This window comes from Platichthys flesus, chromosome 18, assembly GCF_949316205.1.
Source record: "Platichthys flesus chromosome 18, fPlaFle2.1, whole genome shotgun sequence".
Lineage (NCBI taxonomy): Eukaryota > Metazoa > Chordata > Actinopteri > Pleuronectiformes > Pleuronectidae > Platichthys > Platichthys flesus.
In genome coordinates, this window is record NC_084962.1 from 14,051,465 (window position 1) to 14,077,732 (window position 26,268).

The window sequence follows — 26,268 nt, forward strand, 5'->3', positions numbered from 1 at the left end:
GCGTGTTATGAAAATGGCTGGGGCCTGGACCAGAGATGATGGGCAGTGCTATTAGGAGAAAACTCCTCCTGCGTGGAGAAGTCGTCTCCTTGAATTACTCTGCGACTTACTTTGCCACAACACAAGGCGATGGGAATGGATCTGGGGATTGCCGTGGTAAAGAGGAGAAAGTCGTACAACTCAGACTTTCTCCTAAACATTTTGTGATGAAACTACTACGTTCTTATTCCAGACTCATCTTTTAGTGACATCTAGTCCAAATAGGAGTAAATTCCCTTCAGGAGAGTTGAGATCTGCTCAAGAGGACAAAAAAGTGTTTTGTGAGGCCACTGTGACCTGGACCTGCGAATGTAGTCAGTTAACCAGTGAGTCAAGTCATTTGTGCCAAATCTTAAGGGATTCTCTCAATTGTTAAGGCTACGTGATCATGAAACTAAAAGGAGTTTGTGAGCTCGCGCTGATCTTAATCTTTGACTTCCAAATTCTAATCATCTTATTGTTTAGTCCAAGTGAATATTTGTAACAGATATAATGAAATTTACTATTGTTGTCACCTTGTCGTTGATTTTTGACCATCAAAATCTAATCAGTTCACCTGTGAGTCCAAGCAAAAGTCTGTGCCAAATGTTGTAATATTCCCTTCGAGGCGTTCCTGAGATATCGGCTTCACAAGGGAAAGAGGAAATACTGACCTTGACCTTAGACCAACAGAAAATCAAATGAGGGCATCCTCGAGTCATAAATAAAAATTTGGACCAAGCTTGAAGAAATTCCCTCGGAGTTCTTGAAATATGTTTTTCAAAAGAATGGGACAGACAGAAAACCTTCAAAGTGTAGAGGCATGAAAAAAGAATGGAAGTAAAAACTTGGGAAGGAGAAGTTAAAAGTTATATTGGTGTGGTCTATCAACTGGAGTCTTAAGACATGTTAATCTGACTGGTTCCTATAATGAGCAGATTTTACTCTGTGAAGAACCGCTGCTGTCGGATCCGATCTAAAACCTCCACAACCGAGGTAAATACCTTTAATCTGTAAGAATAGTCGAGTGCTGCTGCTTGAACGAAAGCAGGTATTTGTTATGGTTTGAAGGAGAGTTGAGTGAAAAGAGAAGAGGATAATTACCCTTCATCATTCATTTGGGTTTTCAGGTGCAGCTCAGCGCGCTCATAGCAAACATGTAATAATGATCCAACCTCTCACTGCACGAGCTCTTCTGATAAATCATAATGTTCCGCTCCTGGCCGGGCGACGCTGAGGAGTTGGCACTAATGGAGTTTACATTCCTCAAACCGAGGGGGGGTGTATACATCGCTTCTGAAGTCAGGAGGCAAGCAGCTCTGCTCAGTGTGTGTGTGTTTGTGTGTGTTTGTGTTAATAAATAAAACACGGCTGAAGGGGGGAAACCGTACTTGTTATAAAAATTTTATTTAGAATAAAACAACATAGCCATATTACATGTAGTGTGGTCAATCTATTTTACATACCTCAGGAGAAACGACACAGTTCTGCCACGGTTGGGTTCATCATGATTGTAATCATTATTAAAAACTACCACCACCACCATCATCATCATCATCATCATCATCATCATCATCATCAGTCTACAGCCAGAGGAGGTTAAAGTAGTGTTGTTCAGTCTCACAAGTTTTACAGGATAGCATATAGCACAACAACACGCCGCGGTGAGGGACCAGTGCTAGAAGGCCAGTGGACAAACCAACAACATCAGGTAGAGTGGCGCTCGTGGTCGCGGGCGGCTTCGCTTCAGCAGGCCACAGACTCATGGTGATACAGTAAGAACTTCAAACTTGGTACCTCCTCGTCGCAGTGTACACAGATACAGTGAGCTAAAAGCGTTGGGGCGCTGAACCGGGTTGTTCATGTTTTTCTGTGAATGTGATCGCGACTGTTTTTAAAAACAACGAACCACATAAAACAAAACTGTGTCTATGAGTCTGAGGTAGCAAGGCAATCATGGCTTTCCTCTGATTTCTCAACGTATATCTTTATTTAAAAAAAAAAACTATTCTACAGAATGACGACGGGCCTCGGAACGAACCCCGGATTCAGAACGACTTGAGACTTAAATCTACATTTTCCAAAAAAGGTCTCTCTCTCTCTCTCTCTTTGTACACAGTCCCACTTTAAATTCCTCAACTCTCATCTCGTCTTCCGCACGTGGAACGGACAAACTGTATAGGCACAGAAGGGATAAACTTTACATTAACAAATCGCAGTCAACACAAACTCTCTCGGCATATCGACACTTTAAAGGGGAACTCGATATCAAGCATGCTACGAGATGGATCTTTAAAATAAAGCAGACACTTGTGACAGCCATAAAAATCCTCCTCTCAGCCACTGAGCGTTATGACTCAGTGACTTTGTGTGTGTGCTCCCAAACATGGAGTAAAATCTGTGGCTAATGGCGACTCGGGGGCTGGAGGGTTCCAAGCGGTGGAATGACATAAAAACATGTAACAGTTTGATTCCCAGTGATGGCTAAACTTAACAAGAACAAAACACAAAACCCCCCAAACCCCCCTCTGAAAAACAAGAAGCAGGTTTCACTGTACACAGCCCTGCGCCATATACTCTTCTGCTTGTCGAAAAACAAATCACTGACAAATGTCGAACCTAATTCAGGTACAATCTACAGTTCATAAAATGTACAATTTGCATAGTACAAGACAAGGTGGTGAAAGTAGTTAAGTTGTCCGGTCCTGTGCGTCTTTGGGATTCAGGGTCTTGGGGGGGGGGGGTTGTTTGTTTGGGAATGTTCCTGTCTCCTCCAGCACTCACTACAAACACACACACAGACACACACTCACAGACACACACTCTCACGCACACACACACACACACTCGTGTGCATTCCCAAATGCACGTCATCCTGTGTGGTCCTCACATCACCTGTAAAACAGAACACACAGACACAATCGTCATATTGGATCAAAATAAAGTTAAACAGTTTAAAAGACAAGTCTCCAGGATTTAGTGGCATCTAGTGGTGAAGTCGCATATTGCAACCAATGTCATCCTCCTCTTCGAAACAATTAGGAGAACCACAGTATATAAAGATGGAAGACGCCTCTCTTCTTCCTCTCACTGTACAAAGAGGAAGGTCAAATATCTCAGGTACTGATGCTGGCATATTGTCGCGGTATCGAGATTCAGCCGACCAATCCACGAGTGAGTCTCCGCTGTCAATCATGACATTTCACGTAGCATCGGATAGCTAATTTAAACAGAACTTACTTGAAACATGAATACTTAAACCTAAAGAGATTAAAAATGTATTTGTGTGCATGTACTCTGACTTTATTGTTTGGCCCAAATCCCATCATTAACATGGAAGATGCAGGATTTATGCCCTATACTGCGGCCAGCCACCAGGGGGTGATCAAGACGATCTGCCTACACTTTTGTTTTGTCATCCATCTTTATATACAGAGGAGAAGCTGAAGGGCTCATTCTAAAGTAATGGAGATGCATTGATTCTTGGTTTTAGGTGATTCAAAAGTAATGAAAAGTCAAATAATACAAATTTTGTTGCATTTCTGCCGATTAATCTTCCTAAATCGTACACACACTGAAGAACGATAGTGTGTTTGGGTTCGAGAGGATCCACAGAACGTTGGTACACAAAGAGCGAAAGATAAACCTGACTCGTCACTGTGTGTTAACATCACAAGCTCAGACTGAGTAATGGCTTCTGAGAGGTGGTGAACACATGTCAGTGCCTCACGTCTGTTACAGTCCATTAGGAGCTTGGTGAGGAGGAGGAGGAGGAGGGGGGCTGAGTGCGAATGAGGAAGAAAACATAGCTGGCTTCTCGGAAATGAAAAACACGCATTTAAAGCTATTCAGCCTCAACCTAACTTGCTCTGACTGAGATTAAGTTCAGAGGTGTAAAGTACTGGGAGCAGTAAACTGGAGCATAACGATCATCGAAGGAGAAGGAAGTGAAAAAAATCAAAGGGGGAAATATGAGCAGCAGTCAATAGGTATTGATTCCTGGGACTGATTCACTTCAGTGGGTTATGCAGAGGAGCTGGGTCTCACCTGTGGTCTTGAGGGGAGACTCGAGGCTGTGGGAGATGAGACAAAGAGACAATGGAGCAGTTAAACACTTGAACCTCAGCTCATCTCTGTTTTCATGAGTCGGCGCTAAATGATCAGCCTCCGGGTCCCGTCTACGTTCGGCCGCACCGTGCCGCCGCCGCTGTGCCACCGTGCCACCGTGCCTCCAAGCGCTGCTGTAACCAAACACTCGTTGGAGCGCCGGCCCGATTTAAATGGATTTTGAACTAAAGCCCTCATAGGAGTTTTAATTTAACCCCACAAAAATGAAAGACTCTGAGTCACTTTTTTAAATCATTGTATTTATTTTACTCAACTTCCCCAGAGGTGGATATTCCATCAAACTCTGCTATGAAGAGTAATGAGGGTCTGAGTTTTTTTTCCCTGATCATATAAAAACTATAAATGAATAAAAGAGAAACCCTCAGGGCTCTGTTTGAAATCCGTGGTTGAGAAAATTAATTATCGGAGAATCAAAAACACAAAGTGCCGATGCAGAGGAGCCTGAACACAGCACACAGGTTCGTAGAGAGCAGCCTGAATATCAGAGTAGACCCGACCTGTACAATTCATGACTACAGATGAGAGAGAGAGGGCTCAGATGTTCAAGATGCCATTTATTTATACATATCACGCACACACACACACACACACACACACACAATCTACAAACAAAGCTGACTGACAGTGGGAGGCAGAGCGGGCGAGTGCGTGAGACTGGCAAAGGGGAGAGAGAGAAGAGAGAGGGATTGACACGAGGAGCGAGAGGAAGTGAAGGAGACAATCAAAAGACGGAGGACGAGTCTAGTTGGAATGTAAAGGATGTTGATTGCACCGGGAACGTTTCTCCGTTTCTCTGTTTTTGTTTCTTCTATCGCTGCCACATCGTTCTCATCGCTGCCTGATGAGCGTCAGGGATGAAAAATAACGACAAGGATAAACAAAGTAGACAACTGATGAACTGAATTCATTTGAATACAAAAGGAATAAAACAAACATCTGTAAAATGATCTCTGTAGATGAGCAATGATATGTAGATAGATAGATAGATGGATGGATACTTTATTAATCCCGTGGGAAATTCAGAATGTGAAGTCTTTTATTTGATATGTGACGGGCTGTGCACAAACTGGGGACTTTCATGCAGTAGATGCTTTGTTCACAAGCTACTTCTACAAATTCCTGTTTATTATTATGAATTATAATATGTAAAATGTAAGTGTGCACGTTTCAAGCCAAAATGCTTAAGTTTTTCTAGTTCCTGTTTTTCAAGTGAAGATTTTCGGCTCGTCTTCGTCATATTAGGACGTGAACTAATTATCTCCGGGTTTTTGGGTCTCTTGCTTCAAATCAACTCAGTGTCACTTCTTTAGTTTCAGGAATCGTTGTATAAAAAAATGAGCTTTTGTTTCTTATTTCAGTCCCAAAGATTAAAAGGGACAGCCATTGTTGATCTAAACAATCATTGCAGCCTTTATGTTCTTTCTTACTTGAACAAAGTCTACTGAATTACATTAGGTGGAAACTAAATGATTTCTTTTATCACTGTTTAAAGAGGGTAAAAACTTAAATCGCTCCACTTGTGAATTTCATTGTGAGGGATGATGAGTTATTAACAGTCAAACGGAGCGACGTGCACATTTTTCTGCTGACCAGCGACCTTGTGGCGAAACACAAATCTGCCCTCAGAGGCCAAGGAGACACAGTGGGAGAGAGGAGGAGGAGGAGGAGGAGGAGGAAGAGGAAGAGGAGGAGGAAGAGGAAGAGGAGGAGGAGGAAGCGGAAGAGGAGGAGGAGGAGGAGGAGGAGGAGGAGGAGGAGGAGGAGGAGAGGGAAAACTTACGACTGCATGCAGGGAAGGAGTTGTTAATCTGCTCCATTACATCTGCCAGGTCAGAGCTGCTGTTGTGGGAGTCCAGCAGCTCATCTGAACACACACACACACACACACACACACACACACAGACACACACAGGGTTAAGGTGACAGGGAGTTTAAGTTACCACAGAAAAAAGTTAATAAGTGGCCACAGTGAGCAACAAGTTTCCATTTGCAGAGAAACAGTGTGAGAGTCCAACTGTCAGTGCACCTGCTTGATGCTCTACTGAATTCAAAGCACAGAGCTTCTTCTGTCAAGATCGATGATGAGTGTTTGAGTGTCTCACCTGAGTTCTCCGTCAGGGGCCCTCGCTCTTGTCCGGCGGGAGAGGACACTCCGTTTACCCTTGCGTCCACCTCCGGCTGAAAGACAGAGAGAGAAACAAGAAGAAAATCCATCAGCTCAACATAATTATTCCGTCTGGCGTCCGCTTGACAACTTCAAAATCAGCCGTGCGTCACTGTGGCAGGCAGAGATGGGGAAATACCAGGGGGCGCTGCGACGAGGCTGTCGTGTCTACAGCAACATCTCTCATAAACATGTCTCTGCCAATGTCCCGAGCTGAGGTTCACCTGCTGCAGCATGAATCACACTCAAACAAGCATTTCCATGGATTTATAGTGTTCTGGAGAAAACGCTGAGTTATTTTTTAGTGAGAGCAGCCGTGGATAAAACCAACAAACACGACTGATGACTTGGAAGCTACAAATTAAGATCATGGATCCTGGCTGTTGGTGGAACAAATATTCTTATGTCCATATTAAAGTATGGAAGATGTAGATTTGTCTTTCTATCCACAGGTTTCTGCCTAAAACAACCTGCAGCTGAGACTTTTATTTGCACCTGAGGCTGATCTGTGCAGCGAGCACTAATGCTGCAGAGAGTGAATCCAGACGACCTTCAATTATCTGAAATACAATATTGATAATCAGGGTTTGTCTAAGGGGTCGGATTGTATCACTGTTCATTTGGTTCAAAGTGCTTTCCGCTGTTCCCCCTGTGCCGTCCCTGCTCTGCAGCCTCAGACTGACCTCAGCTCAGACCTAAAAATAAACTGATGAAAAATACACACAGAATAACGACCTCAGATTCAAGCCACGCCTGATCAGAAAGTTCTGATAGAACAACACAGACAAACAGAAAAAGACCAGTTGCTCCAATTTTGAAACAATCAATTTTACATGAGCCTTTTTTTTGTGTAGCTAAAGTATCGAGACAGCTGATCAATGTTTGAAAACACGCTCTGCCGCTCCGATGCACCGAAGCAAACACTTGAGATCCGCTGACATTTGCTGCAGAATCCCACGTTCCCTCGTCCCTTTAGCTTTTTCCACTGCAAGAAAAAAAATCAATGCGGCCCCCCCCCCCCCCCAACCCTATCCTCCTCCTATTCCTCCCCCTTCATCTCCTGGTGCCCCCCAGTGCCAGTAAAGGCTAACATGCTGGAGACGTCTCCGGAGCGCAGCCAGCGTCTGGAGGCTCGTCTCAGAATAGCAGGGTTCAGGGCTGTGGCGAACCTTTCGGGGGGGTGGGTTTTGATGTGTGCCATCAGGCTGGCCGGGGTTATTGCTCTGCAGCTTGGCAATAACGCCGCGGTTGACGGAAAGACATGTTGACGTGTTGTCAGGACTCTGGGGGCCGGATTCAAATGTCAGACAACGGAATTTGTTATTGTTAAGTGTAGCTAAATAAGTAAGACAATTTCATTTTTACAGAAGCTTTCACACAAAGTGTTTTTCGCTGTAGAAGGGATAAGAGCGAGGAGACAAAACAAATGAGGCGCCAGATCAAATATGAAATGTCTGTCTGAACTGATGCTTTTAGCTGCATTTTAGAAATAGTCTTCAGAGTCCAAAGAACTCAAGCTTGAGCCTTTTTCAGACATGAACTCCTGAAAACATCTGAACCACTTTCAGGCTTTGCCTTTAACCTATGAAGAACTCAGCAGGAGATTCTCAGAGTATGAAGTGTTCAGAACAACAGGAGACTCCGGTGAAGGGTGATGGCTGAGTGCAGGAGGCAAACAAATCAAATATTTCGCCAAATCGTCAAATCGTTTTTCCAAGTTGACATTTTTGTCTGGTGTTCTACGTGTAAGATATTGGATATTCGTATTATTTTTGTTTTTATTAGTTATACATCCATTGCATGATAAAACTGTCTACACATGTTTTCTCACAGGGCCTCACTCAGGAGTTCAGAGTTTCCACTCAGCGACCGGCCCGAAAATGTGACTCCGACATTTGCCTTCTCACATTCAGCCCCTTTGGATATTATCAGGAGATTACCTGGAGTTCAGTGCAGCTCTGACAGCAGCTGCACTGGGAGACCAGTCCGAAGCTTAGTGGCTTTAGCCTGGAAAGCACCATGTTGATCTGCAGTGAATGGGGCGACCTGATGGCTGGCTGGACAGGGTGCATGCTTTATGGGTGCAGACACCCCGAGCAGCAGGTCCCCTGTTTCACTGCTGGCTGCTCGGACTGTTTATTGCCACCCCCCCCCCCCCCCACTCTGTCTCTCTCATTTCCTGTCTGTCTTATTTCAGCTATCAAATAAAGACATAAAAAATGCACCGCCCTCCAAAAGAAAAGGAAACACAACAATAATAAAAGAAAGTTGCACTTCATCCATTCCAAATCTGCAGAGTCACTTCAGCCGCCTTCCTCGGGGCCATAGTTGTTGTGAGTTACGACTGTGCCTCCAGACCCACTTCTACCAGACGGAGCCAACACCGGCTCCGGTGTTTGCTCAGGCTGATTCGTCAGGATCGCCGGTTGTTTGGTTTTTTTGGAGGTTGTGCAATTTTCTACCGTGCACTAGCAAATCTACCCTCAGTGAGCAATTAGGCTGCACACAAACACACATCGGAGAGTTATCGATGGAGGGGCCGGAGGTGGATGCCACGCTCCTCGGTGGAATGTTAATGATTTGATTAGTATCTAATCTGAGAGTTGATGAGCACGTTTTGTTATTCGAAAGGCACAAAAGGCTGAGGATGAAAACGGAGGGGTTATCAGGTTTGGGCTGAGGGAAAGTCTGTGTTAATGAGCCGACAAGTTTATGTTGATGACATATTTAAAAGACCGAAATGAAGCCCTTTAATTTATTGCTATTCTGCATTTGCAATATATTTTATGAGTTGTGGTGAAACAGCGCTGCCAGATGCCGAGTGTGTGTGTGTGTGTGTCTGTGTGTGTGAGAGAACTGGGATCACTGGCCTGATGCTATTCGAGTCTAATGAGGACAAAGCAACTTTTGGCAGAGATACATTTTAAATCACTGTTGTGTATCTGCAAAAACACTAATTTATTCATGGAGAAATCATTAATTATTGGTGTTTATCTACCACTGCATGTAGCTAAGACACAAAGATGGGTTCGGTGGTGTAAGTGTGCCATTAAGTAATAATCATCAATTCTATTTTTGCTGCTAATTTACTGTTCATATCAACTTTTTAATTTTGACACCCATTGGTGCGATTTCGAATCCACATGTCGGCTCCCTCCCTTCTTGTTGTTTTAAAAGCTCCCTCATGACGCCCTCCTTCTACAGCTGATCACGATCCTTTATGTCACTGTGATCGCACCCCTGGAGGTTTGAAGTCCTTGTCTGGGTTGTTTTCTGTCACCGCTGCACTTTTGAGTCCAATTTCAGCCACTCTCCATTTTACAGCTGTCAAGGAGAAACCCACAACAGCCAGAGAAACCCGGGTGCTCTTTTTTTTTAACGTCCGAGGAATGACAACGTACGAGTCTATGAAAATCCATCTGTGGCTCCTCTCTGCCACCAACTGTCCAACAGATCAGTGGAAGTGTCATGTCACCTGGTGCAGTAGCTGTCGGAGGCGGTGGAGCTGAGACTCCAGCTGTTTGTTGTGTTCCTCCAGGATGTGCATGCGGCCCTCCAGGCGGCCCTTGTGTTGTCGCAGTAGCTTGGCCTCTGCGAGCAGGTCGGCCTCCTCGGGATGGGCAGAGGAGCCATCCGACTCCCAGGGGCTCCCGGCGGGGGCCCCTCGCTGGCCATGCTGCTCCTTCAGCTGCTCGTACTCCCTCTGCAGGGTCCTGGGAGTGAGGATAAAGAAGAGATAGTATGTACACACCACATCTGTATTCAAACACGTATCCTGAAAGCTGGCCATGTTGCAGCCACTAGCACAAGAGGGGCTCGTGTGAGCTTATGGTTGCAAATATGTGGTTCAACATCATTTTTTAGTATGTTGAGAAAAATGAGATATAAGTGTTACAGTGTAAGAACTTTCTTCAACATTTTCCTTGATTTCCCAGGGGGATCATTGATGGATGGATAAAAACAGCCATATTTAGAGAACTGATATCTCTAAGTCTGTGAAATTTGGTGCAACTTGATGCAGTACATGGCGACTGTTGTACCATCCTAGTTCGTAAGATTGATTACACAAAAGGTATTGGTGGAGGGATGGAGCGTGAGCCAGAGAATAACTCATTCAATTTGAGTGCTGATCCAGTTAAAGGTGCAGATCCAGGAAGAGAATTTTAATCACTTTTCAATAGGGTTTGTGAAAAGTCATTTTTAAAATGTTTGCCAATTCTATAAAATACTGTATGGATCTTGATGAAAGCTTGCGGTCAGCAGTAGTGTGTCTCAACAACAAGGCTCAATTTGTGGAGTTTGCATGTTTTCCACCTGCGACCCTCAAAAGGATAAATGGAGTAAGTAATGGATGGATGGAGCTTGATGTAAAAACAATCAGCTACATCTACGGTGTTGATACGTAAAAGACAGAGTTCGGCCTTGGAGTTTTGTATTTCCTTTAATTCCTGAAGGTGCCGCTTGAAAATATCACAGTCTCCTCTCCTTTCTCAGTTCGAAATGGAAAGACAGACCCCCCGCTGAATCGCTCGCCTCTCTCCGTGCCTCGCCCCCCCTCTCGGTGCAGAACCATAAGCTGCAGTGCTTTACTTAAGTTGGCATTTATGAGGCTGGCGGTAAAGCTCTCCCTCTCCCTCCTCCCTCTGGTCTCCTGGAGCGCCCGCTACGTGGGTAATCAGTGTTAAATCAACCCAGTCGAGCCACCGTCTGAACATCTCCCCGACAATACATCGCACACCGACTCTGAGCCATCGCCATTTACTAATCAAACCAAGGAAGGCGTTGGTGTGCGAGACAGGCGGGGGGGTACGGGAAGTGTGTGTTTGTTTACGTATTGTGCACTGGAGAATGACATTGAGCATGTGTACTGGAATGGCACCAGGAAGCAGAGTAAACAATGCATGGGAATAAGAAAAGAAAAGATTAACACAGATTTTTAAGTATTTGAAACATTCAGGTGTCGTAGACTTTTCTCAACTTCATATTGAAATTGGAGAAATCTGAGAATTTCCACGGACATTAGTGATACTTATTATTCTCTGGGTGTTGAACAACCCCCTGTCACTCTGAGTTATCTCCCGTCACTTGCATGATAAAATGCCATACCTCTGCTCCTCCTCCAGCCGAGCGATGATCCGCTCCAGCTCGCCCCGCTCCTCCCTCTCCACGGCCTGGAGGATCTGGGCAGGACTCTGGGGCTGACTGCAGGGGGAGCCCTCCCCTCCCAGCGTCTGGCAGTACTGCAGGATCAGGGCATGCTCGTCGTCCCTGTGGAGAAGAGTCATTTTGTCCCAGTTAGACCATTTCAGCTCACTTTCTGTACAGTTGCTTCAGAGGATGTCAGTGTCTTCTTTCATGAACCAGTTTCATTGTGCAGCTAATAACACAAGAAGATAACAAAGGTGTGTGTGAGGAAAATGCCACCTTTCTTTAAATACGGATTAAAAAACGGCAGCTTCCATGCACCTCATCTAAACAAAGATTGTGGTACAGCTGCCACCGCGATATGCCAGATCCTAGCAACTGTATGTCTGTGACACAGTAAGCCCCACCATCCCTGTGGAACGCAGACATGTCAGTCTCCACTGATCTGATAAGTGGAATGAGGGAGAGCGGAGAGGAGACGGGGGGGAACAGAGAGGACGAGCGAGAGAGAGAGAGCCTGGCAGACAGATGGAAAGATACAGAGAGGGGCGGGAGACTAAAACCTGACAACCAGACACTCACACACAGTAAAAAAGATGGCACACTGTTATTTTAAAAGCCAAGTGTCTGCTCGTGTTAAAGCACCTGTATGTAACCTTTAATGAGGGACAGCGCCCCCTGCAGCCACTTGCGGTGATTCATTCTGTCGGGCTCACTGTGCCAGTGATAAAGTGGTTTTCACCGAGAGAAAACAAAGCCTATAAATCTGACTGTGTGGCCCCACTCACTGAAGTGAAACATAACTGAATGGTGGATAGAACCCATGATCCTCGGCTTCCTGAGCCCAAAGAGCTGCTGCTGTAACAAATCCACAACACTCTTTTTAGAATTCTTACATTTTCTCGCAGGATATTGCATTTTCTTTAACTTCTACATCTTTTTAACTGATCCATGGTTCAGGATTACTCTTGAACTTGCCGGGCCCGATTCTGACGGATTTAGTGTGTTCTCACAGGAGATCATACCCACTCACCAAAATTACAGAGAAGAGATGTTATGGGTGAGGAGTGGGGGGGGACTATTTTCCATATAACAAGTCAGTGAACCTTCATACTTTTACTGAGTTGCTTTAACATCGTGCTGTGGCATTGTATTAAAAAAAAAATTAATTAAACAAAAGCACTAATTCATGCATGTTTTTATGGTTTAAACATACGCCTGTTAAAACATTTACTGGGTTTACACAAACACACTTATCTGGGCGCCGCCATAAGTGAGTGTTTAATCCTTGGCTATAATGAGCACGTTAATCAAATACGCTCCGGAGGGCAGGCTGACAAGCTGAAATGTCTAAAGCTTTTCATGATACAGCCTTGAATCGCACCGTTGGAGACAATCAATGAGTGAGTGGCAAAGATATTCAGAATGCCATTATCACCACATGCATAACAAGAGAGGTTCCAAATATTAAGTATTTATAACATTCGTGATTGGGTCGAGAGGAGCCGGTTGGAGGTGCAGAGATCGAGGCTTTCACTTGTTCAAATAAAAGAGATCACAAGCCGAGCAAGTAGAGCCAAGAATAAGTTCGAAACATTTGTACCTTTAACAATTGGATTTGCGTCAAACTTGGGTTCAACCATTTTCATGTTTTTTGAAAGGCACGACCGATGAAAGGGACATGAAACACATTTTAAAAGGAGAGAACACAATGTTTTGAAACCTTTCTCCGTTAAAGAGGCAAACACTAGGCAGCTTTTTTGATCTCCGGCACCTTTTATATTTACAGTTCCTTCCAGACGTTCTTTCCTTAAACAAAACTTTTCGAACTTTGGCGATACAGTATGTGCGCACAGTGGGCTTGTAGTCATTCGTCAGTTTCCCTCTAACATGAAAACTGACGCCAGGCTAAGACTGCTGATAGACGACACAAAGAAAGCTGGCAGCCACAGAAAGATGACTTTCTGATGATGGTGAGAAAAGGCTTGTTTTCTACGGAGAGTGTTGAAAATAGGTGGCAGCGGTGCCTGCTGTGGGGGGCTGGCGGATGAGCTCCTGTGCAAGCGAGTGACCAATTAGGCAGGTCCCTGACACTGGGAACAGGCAGCAGGACAATGCGGCTGGCAAGAGGAGCCCAGAGGATGGCAGGAAGTGTGTGGGGGGGCGGGGGGGATTATTACATGTGAGGACGGTCCCTGCACAGAGGCTGGAGCCGGCTCACAAATCAACGGCTGAGGAATACTGGGACAAAGAGGTGGCGCAGTAGAAAGGACAGTGGAAAAAGAAGAAGAACAAGAAAGACGATGATAGAGGAGGAGAGCTTCATTGTGGGGGGGAGGAATCAAATCTGAATAATGGTGATGAATTGCGAGGCTATTAGCTGCAAGGCATTGTGGGTGAGGGTGATGTTGGGTGAGGGTGAGCAGAGGACACAGCCGAGGGAACTTTCACAGTCTCTGTCTGACGATCGTCTCCGGGCCTGAATACCTCGGCCAAGGAGGTTATTTTCAACCCCTTTGTTTTTATGTTTGTTTGTTTGATAGTAAGCAGGATTACACAAAAACAACAAACAGATTTTTACAAAGCCTGGTGAGGAAGCGGTATGGGTCAAGGAAGCAACCATAACATTTGGGTGCAGATGTGGGACAGGGGGCGGATCCTGGAGTTGTACTATTCATGCTTTCTCTTACTTTTCTAGATAGGGTGTTTTTCTACAATTTCTCAGTTTTCCCAATAATTTATGGATCTTGATAAAAAAAATCTGCCTGTAGGGAACTGATATCTCTGTGAGTGTGTGCAGCCTGATTGAATTTAGGGAGACTGTTGGCCCTTCTGGTTTTTGGCCATTATACCGCAAAGCAAGCAGCTCCTCCAAAGCAGAATATCAGCTGAGTAGACACAGCGAGATAAAGAGAGAGAAACAAGAAGGAAATAGGGGATATGAGAGAAGAAGCATGGACCTCTCCCTCGGGCAGAGGCTGCATGTCTTTCATTCCCCCCCTCTGGTGCGATATTAAAAAAACCTCTCTCCCTCTGCGGACCTCCACATTTGGGGACTGCTCATTGTGGAGTGTATTGTTTATGACGCAGGGCTTCAAAGAAAAGTATCTCAATGTTTACCTCTGTGCTCAGCGTTCAGTCTGAAGGTTGCCTGGGCCCAAAGGTAAAACATGATTAGACTACATCTAAAAATGATGAAAGGAGACGAGAGAGAGAAGGAGGGGTGGTGGAAAGAGAAAGGGGGTGGAGAAATTAAAGAGAGAGCGACGAGCGTAAAGGGCAAAAATATGAAAGACAAGGAAAAGGGGACAGCGCCGGGGAGAGACTGGAAAGCGAGAGATAACCAAACAAAAAAGCTGAGTGTCTCTGCCCTCAGATTGTGTCCTGAGGCGCTGATGACAACATTGTGCTGTAGCTGGAGGTCAGAGGAGGCAGGCAACACGGACTTCCTAATTAAGGATTCCCTTTTAGATAAAAGCTGCACAGGACTGAAATGAAACAAGCAGTGAGGCCACACACAAACGCACACGCAGGCTCTGAAAGATCAGAAAACACAATCTGAGGGACCTAAGTGTGCAAATTGGCCAACGCAGTCATCCGTGTTGTATCCGTGGAAGGAAGACACCTCCCCCTGTACAGCCGTGTGGTTTGGGGATCGTTTCTGAGGGTGTGCGTCCTCAAAAAACAACCGAGCGGAGTGACAGACAAAGAGGCTGGCGTGGAATCAGCTGGAGGCAGGAAAGAATAAATCTCACAATAGAAGAGAGGAGAGACAATCAAACACTCACAAACCAAAGGCATTAAAAGAAGGAAGGGGGAGGAGAGTTATTTCTTAGCCGAGAAGTGTGACAGCACAATGGCTCCATCTTTAGTGAAGAGACACGGCTGAGGGGAGTGTTTTACTGTCGTATCTACCAAACCACAGTGCTGCCATTTTAACAGAGGATTTCAAAGTCACTTCTTCTTAAAAGTGGGACGCGTTGGTGAGTTAAAAACAAGGACCCCCCCCCCCGATTCTGTCCTTTTCAAATGAATGCAAATGGCATTTTATCACAGCACAGTAACATTTCCCTGCATTAACTCAAGCTGTAATAATAACGGTTTTCACAAGTAGCAATTTCCATCAAAGATGATTCAGCATTAATTAGCTCATAGTCACAATTAAGAGTCAACGTGTAGGGAGTCAATTAGGATAAGTATCCTCCGTATAAGAATAAATTATTTCCGTGCAAAAACAGCAATAACAATCCATAAGAGGATAAAAAGTTCTATAGATGTGCGTCATCTTCATTTCCAATTAGTGCTACTGTTTCGAGCGGAATACACAAATTTAGATCATCTCTCAGAACCCAACGATCTCCAGTGAGAGAATGGTCATTATATAATACACAGAAAAAAACACATTTAGCTTTGAATACAAAGAAGTAGGATAGGATGAAGTACTAGTGTAGTATCCGTTCCAGACACGCCTCTTTGAATGGGCTGTGGTGATGCTCTGCAGAATCATATCTATCTTTTCTACTTCAGAATTAGTCCTCTACAATATACTTTCACTTTTGAGTTGGTATGTATGTTGTGTGCAGAGGTCTTTACAAACGTCTATGCTGCAGAGTGAAGACAGAAAACCTTGTGTCTATCCTACCTGGTTTATCTGCAGCGAAGATTTTATAGTACCGATTTGAGAATCATAGTAAAGATTATAGAGAATTTGCTTAAATAATGTTCAGGTGTGTGGTTTTATATAAGTTTCAATGATTAACAATTGACTTAACTGGTCGTATCTTATTATACATATCATGTTGGATATGTCAGCGGTCTACGAGATCTGCGTTCCACAGACAGAGAGAGAGACAGACAGACAGACCGACCGACCGACAGACATACAGACAGACAGACAGAGAGACAGAGAGACAGAGAGACAGACAGAGAGACAGACATTTGTGGAAGAAGTCTGTAGATACAGTTCATACGCACACAGGTGCTATATTGTGCTTCATACCGATAAGCACAAAGGCGTTCTTGTCAAACGTGTTCTGGAAAGAAAAAACTGACCGACATTGAAATTTCCTTTTGTCTCGGGCTATTGTTCTCTTTTTATCTTCCCAGCTACATTATAGCTGCTGTTGTTTTTGCACAAAAGCACAGAATGAAACTCTCAGAGAAATGACACTGATGTATAAGTGAGTGAAAGTGGTTGTTTTTTCTCTCCCTCGGCTGTTAAAACCATTAGCCTTCATCCAGCCATCGTCTTCCTCACCTCGTTAGTGCTTCACACACTTCTGTGATCGAGCCTCGTTGTTGTTTCAGAGCTGGCAGGAAAACATAATGGCTGCTTCTGTTAAGTAAAGCCTCCGTACAAAGTAGAAAAGCGAGAGCGAGGAGGAGGAGTGGGGATAATGGGTTTGTCCCGCATTACGAGTATTTTGAGAAGAAAATAAATCCACCTCTGCCTCCACCTTCCTGTCATTTTCACTTTTTATTCTTCTTTCCTTCTATTGATCAGCTGAAAAGAGGGAGATCGGAGAAACGCAGCTTTGGGGAATGTTCCATCGAAAACACCTTCTGTTCCTGAAGAGCCCTATTCTGAGAAGCAAGGTCGGATGGAGGTGAGGAGTGGGAGCAGCGGTCTGCACAATGCACGCAACTGCAGCGAGGAATTCAACCCACAACATATGGATGATGATGCATCACTTCATCTCCACTGAAGACTCTCAGAGGGTTTGAACATCTTCCCATGTGAATCCACTGTTGTGCTGTAACACTTTATTTTGGAAGAGCCTTTTTAAAAGCCTGAAAACTTCATACAAGCAATCCTTTTGCCCTCGGTCTCTCTTTTGTTGCTTTGTGCTAATTTCTTACTTTTAGAAAAAATAATCAGCTCATTCTCATAAATGATGGATTTCAATAATTTTCACACACACATCCACCAACTGTTGATTTCCAAATCTGTGAAGAAGATCTAGGATCAGGGAAATCTTGAGATCTACGAGGCAAGTGACAAGTACTTTTGTTTCCACACACGTTTCCCTCCTTCTCTCTTCTGTTGCTTTTGCACACTGATCTATTCTAAATTCTCCGACTCTGTAAAGACAATCTGGGATCAGGGAAATCTTGAGATCTACAAGACAATTGCAAAGTGACAAGAGCTTGTGTCCGTGGGCTCAGAGGGGGTTTGAACCTTCAGAGCTCATTCCCCTGATTAGGATCTGGGTTGGGAAGACAGACTAATGCGCCCCCCCTTCAACCTGAATTGTCTGCTGGAGACATGCACATGATCACAGCAGAGACGGATTCTCCCTATCAGCTCTCCCCCCCCCCCCCCCCCCCGATTTCTTCACCTCTTCCATGTTCTCATCTCCTGTCATCAGAGATAACTGGTCGTTATCAGAGATCCTGAAACCAATCACTCCCACTGTTCATTGTTGACACTCTCATCCATTACATTTGTCCCACAGCCCGCTCACCTTCCCGTCTTACTCATCCACATCCCATTGTCTTTTTTCTTCCTGCCTCAACATCCAGTCCTCTCACACTCTTTTCAGGAATGTGGAGGCCAACTTGTTTTTTTGTGTTTGGCTGCTTTGATAAGATGAAACCAGGAACCAGGAAAAGTACGTGGATCTGTCACAGTTATATGATGAAGCTAAATATCAACAAATATGTAGATAGAAAAGCTAAATCAGTGAGAATTTTTTTTATTAATCTTCAGCTTCCATGTATATATATGAAAATAAAGAGGTTTCCATATATGTTTGTAGACATGTGGTAGTTTAAAGCAAGATCATAGTATTCGTGAAAGGTTTCTTGTGTCCCGTGTTGTAAGTAATGAACAAACGAGTAAAATGTAATATTAGAAATGACAAACACTTACATGCTTCCTGTGGCTGAGCTGCTGTCTGTGGGCAGGGAGCCGTTGGAGCGTTCCATCTGGGCCAACCTGAGGTAAAAAAAAAACATCAGGGACTAACTCGCACACATTTAAAATCTGTCATCATCTCATAAAATTTCTGAACATCAGTGTAAACAAAGGGGGGCCTCAGAGGCACAGTGGCACACCAATGAAGATTTGTCGTCCCAGAGCAGGATAAATGACAAAGGCGTGAACCGACTATTGTATTTCTGTGTAGAGACATATTTTGAGGCCGTGTCTGCAGGAGCATTTTCTCTGGTCATAGATCCACACAGAGAAGTGATGCTAATGGGGCCGGTTCCCCCGATTGGAGCCTGTGTTCAGTCGAACTGTGATACAGCAGCAGGGTCGTCCAGCAGGTTAATAATATGATCCGCACACTGTACTGTGGGATGAAAGTGCACTAAACCGGGATAAAGGTGTGATATGTTCGTTAGATATACTATATGCTGGAATTGCATAAATCAAATCATTTTAAAATGCAAATCTACAAGCCACTGTATAATCTCCAATGTCAGCATCCACAGTTCGGTTCAAATTGTAATTCACACGCCTCGTGTCTGTGTCGGCGCTGATAAAACAGCGGCGTCGGAAGCACTGAGCGAAGGTTAACGGTGCGTGACCGACTGGAGGTTACAGGCCGAACGCAGCGGCGCCGCATCAGAGGACCACTGATGATTAAAGCCTCGTGATGAAGGACACGCTGGGGTCTGTTTTGACGGAGCTGTCCGCTTCGAGAAGATGAGATCGGAGAGATTCCCTCAAAGGACTCGATGGGATTCATGCGACGTGGGATACTTGAGCATCTTAACATCCAGACCTTCTCTCAAAATCTGACATGACAGCTTTTCAGTCTCGGTGCAGCGGAACACGAGTTTGGGGATGTTGCCGATGATTTACTGCCGCACACACGCTGTGTACACGGGGGTGTGGATGTTCGCTGCAGCATCGTTTTGAAGTGGGTGTAGGGAAAAAGGAAAAAAGCCACCGGGTCGATCTGTTGCTACTCGGATCGCAGCGGTAAATCTATAATGTCAGCAGCTATAGTGGGAGGTAGCTGCATGATTTCTAGGTTCACTAAGCGAGCGTGTTGACAGTTATCTGATATTTAATGTATGCAGGATTTTACTTTACCATTAGAAGGATTAGGCAGAACGCCTACGCATTTTTAAACAGCATCTAAATCAAGTTAACATAAAAAACTTGCTGTTCTGATGAGGACACGGCATTGGCATTTTAGAAAATATATTTTCTTTAAACTTACTTAAAAAGCTAGAATTAACGCCCTGGGGTTGGTTATGCTTCTGTCAACCACTTCAGCTTCAGTCTACATACATGAGATCCATGTGACCTTTGACCTTTAAACACCAAAATCAAAATAGTACATTTCTGAGTCCAAGTGAACGTTTGAACTAAATTTGAGGACATGGCCTCAAGCTGTTTCTAAGCTGTGGCTTACACAAACCAAATTCAAAATTTGTAAGGTCAAAGGGCCCTTGGACTTTGACCTTTGACCCGCAAATTCTAATAAGTTCATCTTTAATTCCAACTGGATGTTTTTTAACTAATCTGAATTCCTCCCAAGGCATTATTGACTTATTATGTTTAAAATGCAATGACTACCAGTGCAACTACATTATTTTTCTTGTTTGTTGCCTTACTTTTGCTAAGATAACGAGAGTTGTCCGCTCTATAGTGAGTCTCTGAGAGTAAATCTGCATTACGAGTGTTTAACACATCTAGTTTAACTTGCAGGAGATTCTGAAGGCTGCTGTGATGTGTTCTTCTCCCACAGAGGGAATAAATTCATGACAAGTGAAATCGAGTTCTTAACGTCTCCCGACATCTTTACAAAAATGAGAAAAATCTGTCAAACGGAAGAGAATCACGCCTGTCACTGAGGATGAGCTCAAACGGACTGAGCCAGATGAAAACGAATCATGTGAGAAGAAAGACGCGAGCGATGAATCAACGGGCTGCAGTGGCTCAGTCAGCTGACCAGCAGCCACTGGGACAGTGAGCTGTCTGCAGACGCTCAAGTGAACAGAAAGTTTGGTCGGCCGCCAAACGCTGTTACATTGTCAGATGGTTGTGAGAGCTAGAGAAAGTTGCAGCTCACATCCATTCATTACGAGCCTTGTTGTAGTGGTGTTATTTTGTTTGGCGCACAGTGCGATCACTCACAAAGACCGTGAAGGATTTCTTCAGCACATAGAGCGCGCTCCATCACTGAGCATATTTGTTTCTCTGTTCTCCGAGCTAATGGGGAAACAACACCGGGAGTTGTGTTTGTATAGATACTTTAATAAGATTGGATTTCTGCTTCGTTTCAAACATATTCCAAAGGGTTTTATTTACAATACATGCACTACCGGATGCTTATGATATTGAATCAAGTTTTTGGTTTTCATTTAATTTAAATCCGACTACTGTAAATCAAATTTATACATTTATATTTCTGCAGCTCCTTTAAAATAACATAATATGGTGCTTTTTAACTTTGTTTTGATTGGTAAATGTAATTCCTGCTGCTTCCAGGCCGCTGCTGTTTTATACTTAATTCATGCTTTAAAATCCCTGTACAGAGATTTGTTTGGTTTTTCTTATTGTTGTCAATTTTAGATTATTGTTGCATAGTCATGCATTTTAAATGCAATGCAATTACGAGTTGGGTTGAGGGATTTACCCTTATTTCTTGGAAAAAGTTTTGAAACAATAGAAAGCATTTATTTATTGTTTGTAATATATCCTCTAAAACAAAGAAAAACATTGGGTCGGGTCCTTTAAAAGTTGGTTTCTTGTTCCATAATGAAGCTCTTGAGATTATTTTCACGTGCAACACAGTTATCAACTCTTTGGATGTGTGTGTTTGTGGCGTCTGACATGACGAGATGATGGCAGTGGAATGTGCCTACCTGCTGGCATACTGCTCTATCCTGGAATGGGTGTCATCATGAGAGAACTGAGGTGACGGGGACAGCCTGGAAATGAAGGGGGTGGGGGGGTAATGGAGATGAATCAGATTGGGCATGCTCACACAACCTCGTTAACACACACAAACACAGGCACATGCACGGACAACCTGTTTGCACACAGCCTTATGGCCCCCTCACAACATCACCTAGAAAAAAAACAATCAGATGATCATAGAGAGAGAAATAGGAGAGAGGGATGATCTATGTAGAGCGGTAGGATGGATTCTGACAGCCACTGCTGGGGTGAGCAACTGAACTCTAGTCGGATGCTCTAGAGAGGAGCAGGAGGTGGTGGGAAGGAGACAGTGGGGTGAGTTTTGGTGTTTTTGGTTGCATGTTCAGCCAGTGGATGAGGCAGGCGGTCAGGCAGGCGGGTAACATGCAGTGCAGTCGTGGCTAAGTTGGTGTGAGGAGGTAGGAGGGAGTGAAAAGGGTGGTGCATTCCAGTCTGGACGAAGAGGTGCAGTTTCTGGTGGTCGTAGATACTCACTCGTACTGCTCCGGACACATGCTGATGAGGGTGACGGGACTGTAAGAGAATCGGAGGAGGGAGAGGAGGGAGGGAAAGGTACCACAAAAACAGTTGAGGGTCAAATAAACACAGCAGGTGGAGGCAGGGTCTGGGACTCAACACACAGGGAAGTCATGAAAAACACACGGAAAACAGTCACCGGTACACAACACCACATGTTGCACCCCTGTTGTGGGGTGTTGTAAAAACCTGCTTCACAACCGGGACAGATTAGATGGAGGCTGAGGGATTAAAGTGTGCCAGTGGGCGCCTCTGCACTAATGGACACTGGTTGTGTGGGTGAAAGCTTTTACAGAGCAGGGTTGAGTACATCAGCTGCTGTTACACATGTTAAATTACACAATATGGTCTTAATACACTTATTTTTCTCATTTATTTCCTGCAGGACTTCATCAACTGGCACACCAAGGAATAAATATACAGCAGAATCGATTTTCGGGTTAATCTATTATTGACCACAAATATCAATATAATGATTCCAGATTACCATCCATCTTATCTTCATCACACTTTACATTTGAGTATTATTGGCCCAAAGGCTGTGTGCGAGTGAGGAGGTGCACAAAACATTTTCAAATGGCTGCATGGCTTCGATTGGAGTTTGACTTTGCTGAACTCTGACCCGTGATATTTACTTTGTGTGACCTTGCCCTCGGGGTTCTAGGGACTTGGAGTCTTGGAGTCGAACTCTAGCTTCTGCAGCTGAGTTACTGCAGGTCACTTTTACAGTTTCAGAGAAAAAGCTGCAACCAGCGTCACCACAGGCCAAACAAACAGCCAAGTCCAAACAGGCAGACAGCTAATGAAGCCACTGCTCTTTAGTGGTTTTGGATCTAAAGCATTAACAAGCAGGATAATAGAGTGTGTGTGTGTATGTGCCACACAGTTCATAGTTTCTGTTTTTTTAGTTTGTGGGAACAGCTGCAATTCCTAGAGACACACAGAATATACTGTTATCTGTAAGCGAGACTGGACGACTCCTAATGTCATAAACACAAAGAATCGTGTTGTTTTCATGCTTAGAAATCAGTGAGATAACAGTTGAGGTCAATGTTCTGTTGTTTGTCACATTAAAGCAGGGGAAACTCAGTGGGACACGAGTGGCACAGTGGTTAAGATTCTCATGGCTGGGCGGCCAATACAGTCACACTTCTGTAGCTGTGAGGAGAATTCAAGTGTAGCCAGGGATTTGTGACAGAATAGAAGTTAAATAAAAGGAGGGGGCGAGAGAAAAGGAGAAATCGGGGTCGGCAGGGCAGACTGAGCTAACTACTGTGAGCGGGAGCTGGAGCGGTTTACGTGCCCCTGACCACGTCTTCCCAAGAAAGAACAGTCAGTGTGTTCTTTTTTTGTTTTTAACAAGAGCGGTGACAGTTTTCATCGGCGTCAAAAAGTAATAGGGCATCGTGAAGTGTAGATTGTTTTCCTGTCGGCGGAATTTGTCCGATACCAGAATCCAATGACATTACTTTAACCTTCAGATGGGCACAGTTGAGCACTAGTAAAGGGAGAAACACGCGAAACAGAGAGAGAGAGAGAGAGAGAGAGAGAGAGAGCGAGAGAGAGGGAGAGAGAGAGAGGAGGAAATCACGACAGACCTTGAGAGTATTTGGGGTCTGACAAATGGGGCTGCATGTTGTGCCTGCTGAAGTATAATAACCGGGTGCGGTGCAGAGCTCTGTTCACTTTTCACTTCATTTCATTTCACTGGTGTCGCGCCTGAAGTCTGTGCCGACGGAGCTGCAGTCAAAATCTGTGGCAACGAGGAACCAAGAATATATAATACATAATACATGTGTATTATGAATACATGTATTCATGAGAGATCACCGCCAGTTGAAATATTATGAGCATTTTAAGTCAACCGCCTTGATTTTCAAAAGAAAAAAATGCTTTAAGCAATAATATGGACCTTTTCTATTCAATCTGAGAGCAAAGGAAGAAAACCGAAAAACAAAGTGAGTTTTCAAAATAACAAAAATTAGCCCCTTCTGCTCCTCCGCCCTTTTATGAGCCACTGATCAGACTGAGCTCGCAGAGCGTGATCGAAACTCAGTCGGCAGAAAATTCCTCAAAAACCAGAAGTTTAAAGATGGAGAGAATTTAACAAAGTCTTTAATTAGAGAAGGTAATGTCTTGATTTTTTAGCTTGTGGTTAGCAAATGTTAATGGGCCTTGGTTAAGCAATAAACACCCTCACACAGGCTGTAAATCCCAAGCTGGTGCAGACACTAGGAGCTCTGTGTTTGCCACCTGCTTCTTTCAGAAAAGTTGGAACGGACTCAGAAAGAAGCTGAAGCCAAAAGATCTGATGTATGTTGTCATCGGTTTGTGTACTCGACACATCACACGGTGGGTTTTGTGTAGTTGAGCCCATCATGAGCGCTGCTTCTCTCTGCCTCGCTCGCTCCTCTGTTCTCTCTCTGTCGGAGGTAAAGGAGCATCTGAGCCTGTTGACTCCTCCCCCTCCTCCGCTAGTGATTGAGAGAGTGAGTCAGTGACACGGTTAAAGATATAGAGAGATACTCCCGTTTTAATCAGTTTGCTTATATTGTATTATGGATGCATGTTTGTATAAAATTTATCCGAGAGTCTAGTGGACATGTTTTTGTGTTTTCATACAAGCATATATATACTATACAATTTGTATAAATGAGAGGTTTTAATCTATATACAGTGGATATGATTGGAAGCAGATCATTATACAAGCCATTTGGATGCTAAATTAATAAATTATATATAAATTCCGCTGCCTCTGCCTTCATCACCAAATCGTCCAACCATAACTTTGTTTTTCAGGAAAAGTCTGGAGCAACGGACTGGGACATTTGCCTTCTCACATACAGAAACCCTAGCCCTATATTACAGCACCCTTATCTACATATAGTGCACACGTACCAAAGCAAAGGGGATGTTTCCCTAATGTAAAAAACTATAAATAAAAAAACGACTCTGCAAAAAAACTATAGTCACTAAATTCCAAATCCACGTTCAAAGCCATTTACCTCTCAACTAGTGCAGCAGAGCCCCATCCTCTATCTGGTGATGTCGGGTGAAAGGCAAAAACCAACAGTGAGTGGGAAAAACCATTAGAACTAAGCTCTTTCACATCAAATATAGCTGCGACAAGTCAGAAATCCTATCTGCCGTGAAATTAAGCAAAGATTAAAGAGAGTGGGCGGTGGTTCTGCTCTCTCAAGGTGGAGGGGAAACGGAGTGGGTGGAATAAAAAAAAAGGTGATGACGATACAAGTGCAGAGAGAGAGAGAGAGAGAGTGAGTGCATTAGAACGGGCAGTTACACAGCAGACGGTCTAATATTCTCGGCTGCCGCTCCAGCACTTGGAAAAATTATAACTTCTTAGAAGTTCTCTTTGTGAAGATGACCAATGGAGCCTGACAGCGCATTAGAAAGGATTCAAGGGGACATTACAAAGAAAATCCAATCTCTTATTATTAAAAGTACACAGCAGAGGGAAAGTGGAAAACGTCTATGGCGTTCAGTCCATTACTCAGCAGTCCGTCAACGAAGCTGAGAAATTGGGAGCAATCACTTTCTTATTACAGGCAACACGGCAGCAAACGATATGATGTTTACCTAATCTGTGTAAATCCTCTTTATGAGCAGGGACTAGACCTCGCTCCAATTACAGAGGAATCCATTTCAATTTAGGTCAGAGTTTTCATTTTCAGTGATATGAAGATGACAAGAGCCAGGAAACGGTGATGCTGCACCACAGGCCTGTGAGTGATTGAGCATTATAACACTGATCCAGAACTTTTATGCTGCTTTAAAGCTAGAACTCGCACACACACACAGGCTTCTAACTGCGCGTTAAGCTGTCTCCAGAGAACACATGCCTGTGGTAGCATGTGGATAGCTCACGGCTCGCAGAACAGACTCAATGCAGTAAAAAGAGATGGGGAAAGTGATGGCCGTGAAACAGAACTAAATTTCCTCTGAGCCTCCCTTCCCTTCTTCCATATTTCGAAAAGATCTCCACGTCTTCACCCGCTATTCCTCTATCTCTCTGAGGCATTTATCAGACAGGCAGCTCTGCAGGAGTCATTTTTCAGAGGAAGGGAAGTGAGAAGGGAGCGAGGTGGGAGGCGGGGGGAGGACAGGCGAGGACGGGAGGGATGGAAGAGGGAGTGCAATCCATCTGGGGGGCGACTGCGTGTAGCTGGATGTCGGAGGGGGGAAATGTATCGTAAGTGAACAGGTGAGTCACTGTGTGTGTGTGTGTGTGTGTGTGTCTGTGCGCGTGGACTTCTTCAAGAGTTTCCTGAGCAAAAAAGGTGCAAAAGTAATTTGTGCACAAGTAAAAAGTGAGAACGGGCGAAAAATGTGCGGGTCTACAGTGAGGAGAGAGTGAGAGAGTTGCAGAGATAAAAGA

At 44.2% G+C, this 26,268-nt stretch overlaps 1 protein-coding gene across 7 annotated transcripts in view; it reads right to left on the minus strand.

The window, feature by feature from the left end:
* Positions 1-1,408: 1,408 nt before the first annotated feature.
* The window catches only part of utrn (utrophin), a 164,932-nt gene continuing 140,072 nt past the window's right edge, over positions 1,409-26,268 (minus strand). For 5 of the 7 annotated variants that reach the window (XM_062411214.1, XM_062411216.1, XM_062411213.1 and 2 more), the window contains 9 exons: positions 21,831-21,869; positions 21,281-21,346; positions 18,327-18,392; positions 11,417-11,578; positions 9,786-10,023; positions 6,249-6,324; positions 5,927-6,010; positions 4,066-4,091; positions 1,409-2,913 (listed from right to left, as the gene is read on the minus strand). In XM_062411214.1, the coding sequence (XP_062267198.1) occupies positions 2,905-2,913; positions 4,066-4,091; positions 5,927-6,010; positions 6,249-6,324; positions 9,786-10,023; positions 11,417-11,578; positions 18,327-18,392; positions 21,281-21,346; positions 21,831-21,869 (766 nt within the window). In that variant the 3' untranslated portion in view covers positions 1,409-2,904. The remainder of the gene's footprint in view (positions 2,914-4,065; positions 4,092-5,926; positions 6,011-6,248; positions 6,325-9,785; positions 10,024-11,416; positions 11,579-18,326; positions 18,393-21,280; positions 21,347-21,830; positions 21,870-26,268) is intronic. The other 2 variants (XM_062411219.1, XM_062411217.1) reach the window with 2 other exon arrangements.